At 33.3% G+C, this 6,574-nt stretch overlaps 1 protein-coding gene across 3 annotated transcripts; it reads right to left on the bottom strand.

The window, feature by feature from the left end:
• Positions 1–703: 703 nt before the first annotated feature.
• Positions 704–3,895, bottom strand: LOC140789946 (dolichyl-diphosphooligosaccharide--protein glycosyltransferase subunit DAD1). 3 transcript variants are annotated; one of them, XM_073139869.1, is made up of 6 exons: positions 3,850–3,895; positions 3,398–3,502; positions 3,223–3,270; positions 1,226–1,313; positions 1,102–1,145; positions 704–1,010 (listed from the first exon to the last, which is right to left on the bottom strand). In XM_073139869.1, exons 2-6 carry the CDS (start codon positions 3,476–3,478, stop codon positions 927–929), a joined length of 345 nt encoding a protein of 114 aa, XP_072995970.1. In that variant the 5' UTR covers positions 3,479–3,502; positions 3,850–3,895; the 3' UTR covers positions 704–926. The 3 variants fall into 3 exon arrangements, with proteins under 3 accessions (XP_072995970.1, XP_072995972.1, XP_072995973.1); XM_073139871.1 differs by lacking the exon at positions 3,850–3,895 and adding an exon at positions 3,773–3,844; XM_073139872.1 differs by lacking the exon at positions 3,850–3,895 and adding an exon at positions 3,608–3,782.
• Positions 3,896–6,574: the final 2,679 nt, after the last annotated feature.

Here is a 6,574-nt window from a genome sequence, read left to right on the forward strand (position 1 = left end):
ACACACAGCTGCACACCTCTAATAATAGGAGGAGCATAGTTAGAGTCGCAAAAGAGCTGTCCGTGTTCCCAACGACACAATTGGTGGGGAGGAATTAGGATTCGTGCTTCCAAGTCCAACATAATATAATATAATAGGTCTCAAAAATATTTGCAAGCAGCGAGTCCAAACCTTTTTCAAGTTCTTCATGCTAATTATTATATAGGACGTCCTTCTTATATTTTTACAACTGCCAAAAGAATAGTACCTCAAAATGTTGATATCATATATAATAGAGGTAACAGACTGATTTGGCTTTTGCCCATCTCTTAAAAAGGTTGACAAATAAGGTAGAGTCAGTTTCGAATTATACATTAGAAACGTTATGTTATGTTATGTTATGTTATTGAGTGCAGATCAACACCTCCTAAAATGTTATGTCATTACTTCAGTAATAACTACCAGACTCACATCTGCAGTATGTAAGAGAATAGAACTAACTATCAATTAGTCTGTCGAACTATGAATCCGGCAACTTGAGTTTGCAATTGATATTTACTTATAACAACCTACAACACCATAAATAAAATAGAAACTAAGAAGAATCACAAATGATTATTACAAATGTATGCCATGCAAACTAAAGTCTATTATTACAAATTAAACAAAAGCCTCCAGAAAAATCACAAATTGTCATGAATGAATTAAGAACTTGCAATTGGAATTACTGCAGAACATTTTGTAGTTCCATTTAATAGATAAAAGTCAACAGTGAATCACAAATGAACATGGTAAGTTCAGTTCAATTTTTCTCATCCTTCCTCTCTGGGTACTCAAAAATATCAGCAAGTAACCTTAATTAGACTAATGGCACTTCATGAGAGTCGCTCTTCATCCGTATAGCTCATACAAAAGTATGGCCGGGAATTCATACGGCAAGGTTATATCTATCCAAGGAAATTCATGATCACCAGATGGAGCACCAAGTTGCAGAGAACAAAATCTGCAAAGGCACGTTCTGGTGGTAGATCCTGCAAAAAAAAAATCATAGCATCAATGATCAACCTGCATAGATATTTTGACATGAGAAGACAGATGGTTTGTCTTAAAAGTTATACATACCTTGAATTCCTTGTTTTCTTTGTTGACTTGAATGCGGAGACAAACTGCAGAAAGAAGACTAGAGTCATCCAGTAATCCAAGAACAATAACAAGAACTTCAACAAGGATGAGAAGAAATTCCTACCTGCAAGTACTGCTGTCCCTATGCAAGAGAGTACACCTGAAAGGAAAGAGTTGAAAGGAAATGATCCAACTATTCCCATGTAGACCACCTGTTGCACCAAAAAGGAAAATATTTGTCATTAAGAACTTGCAGTTGATATTACTTTTTTAATCAAATAACTCATGACTTGGTATGAAGCATAATGCTTATAAGATGGAGTTTCTCAGAATCTACTTTGCACAATGAGATCCGTTGCAGATCAACTATATGGTCCTTAATTTCTGAACTCTTGACTAACCAAATTAGCATGGTAGCACTTACCACATGGAAGTTGCCAGATTAACATGGCCTTGAGTTTCAACTTCAAATACAAAATCCTATAACTCGGCCATGAGAAAACAAAAGGAAGCACAATGAAAGTTCTAGAAACAATTCATCTTACAAAACCCCCTGCCTATAATTGCCTACATGAGTCTCACAGAAGATTCTGAATAATTCTCAACTGCTTTATGCAAGCAAATTGCAATTTAAGCGACAGACAAGAAATCAGGTTCAACTTTTACCAGTTTTAAACCCATCTTACTGGTTGAATCATCATGCACCACATCAGGAGGATATAGGAAAATTAATCTGCTACAGAGGATGGAATGAAGCTCGTAATTGTGTAATCCGATGTAATTCAAATTTGTGTCAAGATTTGACAAGAAAGGGGCAAGAGAAAAATGAGTAAGCAGTTCAGATAATATGGTTCCATAAACCAGCTTGGGAGAGAGAGGTTGGGCGGAAGGCTACTAGAAATCTAAAAGTTGTTTGGCAGACGAGAAAGGACATATTGGGTTTGGGTAGAGGAAAGGAAGAGAACACATATTTACATGCAAATATTTGTGAGCTCACATGAAGATTAAAACAGAATATAGGGCATGGTATTCATGAGAGGGGAACAACTACTAGAAAATAAAAACTTGAGTGACAAATGAGACTCAATCACTACATACTCAATATGATATAGAAACACAGGATTGCATTGCCAATGGCATTGCGGCTTGTATGGCTGGCACGGTGTGTGTCAATGTGAAATTGATCTAGCGGATGGCAATATTCAGCCAACGGAAATGAAGGCCCATGAGATCTTTGGATACTGAAATAATCCATTGAAGCACAGTACTACTCTATTTCACCGCCCACTGCCCTCTTACTAGACTTTCTTCCTTTCTCCTCCAAACTCCAAACCTCTCTCTTGATTTGGAAGATAATCCTAGCTATCTAGGATAACAAGGGATTTGGATTTGCTAATCTGGATATGTTTTGGTTGGATCCAGTCCAACCTTTTGCAAAATGATGACTGAGCTGAGATAAACCTGTTCCATTGTAAAGTAGGTCATGTTCTGCCCTGGACCATATTGCCGGAATCAAGGTGTGGTGTGACGGTGAAGACTAGGTTCAACCGTGATCTCTCTCTCTTTCATTTCCTCCCCTTTTCGTCAAAACAGAAGTGCTACACTCAACATTGGGGGCCTATGGGCAATTTCCTTTAGTGTGAGTTTCAGCAAATTTAGTGAGACTTAACAGATTTAGTGAGCCTCATCTGCAGTTTATTAAATAGTCTAAAACTGCAAATTTGGATGGTCTTGGTAAAAGATATATCTTGGATGACGCTCCTATTAAATTTGCAAATGAATATATAGGTAGCGCGGTAGACCCTCTATAAAACTCTCAACTGCAAACTCAGATGGTCTTGCTAAAATATATTTCTTGGATGATCTTAGTAAATGCATATATTGGTAGATCCTCTATAAAACACTCAAATTGGAAAGGAGAAAAAAAAGGAAGAAGACAATTTCTCTGTTTCCCAGGTACCTACCAATTGCACTACCATTTTACACATATCCAACAAAAGGGTCAAATCAAGATTCACTGATCATCAAAACATATATGCTTGAGACAATCAATTAGTTAGACACAAATTACATAAATTTCAAGAAGTAAAAAGAAAGATAGGAAAGGCCATCCATAGATACCTGAATCACAGCTGTAGCAACTGCGAAAACCACATAAAGGTCTATAATCTGCAGTTACGTTTACAAGCAAAGAAAGAAAACACTCATCAGATTCCCGATCTACTAATTAACCCCACAAAAAAGAAAGCAAAGCATATTAAACATATTCACAAATGGAGACCATACAAAATTATACCTTGAGATTGGTTGGCGTGGCAGCATAAGCCTTACGCAGAGATTGAATAAGGAGCTGAGCGTCGTTCGTAGTCTTCGCCATCTTCAAATTATTCCTTTCCACTTCCTAATAAAACAAATCGAATAAAAAGGTTAAAAGAAAAGGTCAAATTTTATGCGAAAAAGGGAGATCGGATAGAAATCAGAGCAAGAGATGGATCAAGATGGCGACTTGGCTTCAGGAAATTGCGATTTTGAAGAAATCGTGATTTGGGTTGGGGGTAAAATCCAATGAAGAGAAGAGATCGGGTGAGGAAGTCGCGCAGAGGAACAGATGGGTCAAGACAATGGTCAACAATGTCAAGAAGAAGAGTACAAAAGAGAGAAGAGGAAGTGCCTCAATGGGTAAGAGAGATCCAGCTAAAACCCTAGAAAATATTTGAGAGAGAGAGAGAGAGAGAGAGAGAGACGAACCAGGAGAAGAGAATGCGGCTTCTTTGCAGTGGAGAGCCTACCAAAGTCGGGGTTATTTTTCCTCCGTTTCGGATCCGGATCTCGGTCAACATCGAGATTCGGAACAGCGAAACAGTGGGAGCCGTTGGATTACTATTTGGATTTCTAAAATAATAACTTGGGGAACATACAATTAGGACAAAATTCAGTGTGTTTTATGAACTTCCGTTAGTATAACCTAAACCACCTTTTTAGTTCTACTATTTGTAACTACATAACGCACACTAATTTTAATATAAAAAAACCAAAGTATCTTTTTAATTTTATTAGATTTTAATATAACGATATTACTATTATAAAACTATTTTGTCTTACATTTTTTTTCGTCTCAATCTTTGTCACTTACATTTCAGAGATCATAAATATTTTTAAAAAAATAATAATGTAAAGGCAAGTTAAAAATTAATAAATTAAAATTACAAAAAGGTTAACTAACGCAGATAAAAGTTTGGAGAGGCACTTTTAGAATTTGATAAAATGAGTAGTAGTAGGGTAGAACTTGCAACTATATAGAGAGAGTAGTAACATGTATAGAGTATTACATTAAACCTGCTTTAATTAATTAGGGCTTTTGGGTCTCCAAACTCGTTCAAGATGATCACAAAGTACACTTGACAATGTAAAGATCGGCACACTTAGATATCCAACGACCATGGCGTACCATTTTCGTGGGGCGGACCTTACATAGGAGCCGAGGATTTTGTTCAAAGTTTTATGCGTATAAATAACTTCTGCCTATCCCCGTAACGAGGGAGGAGAGGACGACGATAATCAAATGTATTCTGAAATATTACTGAAAATTAAAATAATATGTGGTGTTAAATGAAAACTTCACTGATTTACATTTAGCACCCTTTATTTCTTCGATATCATTCAAAACAAAATTACACTAATCCATAGGGTGTTAAATAAAAATTTTACCAAATCTAGACATTTTCATTTACTACCCTGTAAATACAATTTATCTGATAATTCACATAAATATCGGGGGTTCAATGAAAACTTTACTAAATCTAAATATATTTATATTTAGGACTCTGTATTTCTGCAATATTATTTAAACTGAAAATTCAATATAGGGTGTTAAACAAAAACTGTACTAAAATTAAACAAATTTGCATTTCGAACCCTATACTTCTGCAATATTGTTTGACCTAAAATTAAAAATAAATACAGGGGTCAAATGAAAAATGTACCAAAAATAAACGAATTTACACCTGGAGCCTTGTATTTATGTAAAATTATTCATAGCAAAAATACACTTATACATAGGGTGTTAAATAAAAACTGTACTAAAATTAAACAAATTTGCATTTCGAACCCTATACTTCTGCAATATTGTTTGACCTAAAATTTAAAAATAAATACACTTATACATAGGGTTTTAAATAAAAACTGTACTAAAAATTAAACAAATTTGCATTTCGAACCCTATATTTCTGAATATTGTTTGAACTGAAATTAAAAATAAATACAGGATCTTAAATGAAAAATCTAACAAAAATAAACGAATTTACACCTGGAACCCTGTATTAATGTAAAATTATTAATAGCAAAAATACACTTATACATAGGGTGTTAAATAAAAACTGTACTAAAATTAAACAAATTTGCATTTCGAACCCTATACTTCTGCAATATTGTTTGACATAAAATTTAAAAATAAATACACTTATACATAGGGTTTTAAATAAAAACTGTACTAAAAATTAAACAAATTTGCATTTCGAACCCTATATTTCTGAATATTGTTTGAACTGAAATTAAAAATAAATACAGGATCTTAAATGAAAAATCTAACAAAAATAAACGAATTTACACCTGGAACCCTGTATTAATGTAAAATTATTCATAGCAAAAATACACTTATACATAGGGTGTTAAATAAAAACTGTACTAAAATTAAACAAATTTGCATTTCGAACCCTATACTTCTGCAATATTGTTTGACCTAAAATTAAAAATAAATACAGGGGTCAAATGAAAAATGTACCAAAAATAAACGAATTTACACCTGGAGCCTTGTATTTATGTAAAATTATTCATAGCAAAAATACACTTATACATAGGGTGTTAAATAAAAACTGTACTAAAATTAAACAAATTTGCATTTCGAACCCTATACTTCTGCAATATTGTTTGACCTAAAATTTAAAAATAAATACACTTATACATAGGGTTTTAAATAAAAACTGTACTAAAATTAAACAAATTTGCATTTCGAACACTATACTTCTGAATATTGTTTGAACTAAAATTAAAAATAAATACAGGATCTTAAATGAAAAATCTAACAAAAATAAACGAATTTACACCTGGAGCCCTGTATTAATGTAAAATTATTCATAGCAAAATTACACTTATACATAGGGTGTTAAATAAAAACTGTACTAAAATTAAAATTTTGCATTTCGAACCCTATACTTCTGCAATATTGTTTGACATAAAATTTAAAAATAAATAGTCATAAAAGAAAAATCCACCAAAAATAAACGAATTTATACTACGGACCCTGTATTTATGTAATATCATTCAAAGCAAAAATACGCTATCCATAGCAAAAATACAATCCATAGGGTATTAAATAAAAACTTCACCAAATCTAAAAACAGTTGTATCTAGCACCTTGACCAAATTCACATAAATATAGGGTATTAAATGAACAACTTGACCAAATCAAAATAAA

Source organism: Typha latifolia, chromosome 5 (assembly GCF_019914945.1).
Source record: "Typha latifolia isolate L0001 chromosome 5, TyphaL0001v2, whole genome shotgun sequence".
NCBI classification, from domain to species: domain Eukaryota; kingdom Viridiplantae; phylum Streptophyta; class Magnoliopsida; order Poales; family Typhaceae; genus Typha; species Typha latifolia.

Bases quoted from the DNA above. Each gene is read 5' to 3' on its own strand.
- LOC140789946 (XM_073139869.1), bottom strand. From the start codon at position 3,478: ATGGCGAAGACTACGAACGACGCTCAGCTCCTTATTCAATCTCTGCGT. The intron at 1,314-3,222 runs GTATCTATGGAT...TTGGTGCAACAG, and splicing joins TTGCTACAGCTGTGATTCAG to GTGGTCTACATGGGAATAGT. The intron at 1,146-1,225 runs GTAGGAATTTCT...TTCTTTCTGCAG, and splicing joins AGGGACAGCAGTACTTGCAG to TTTGTCTCCGCATTCAAGTC.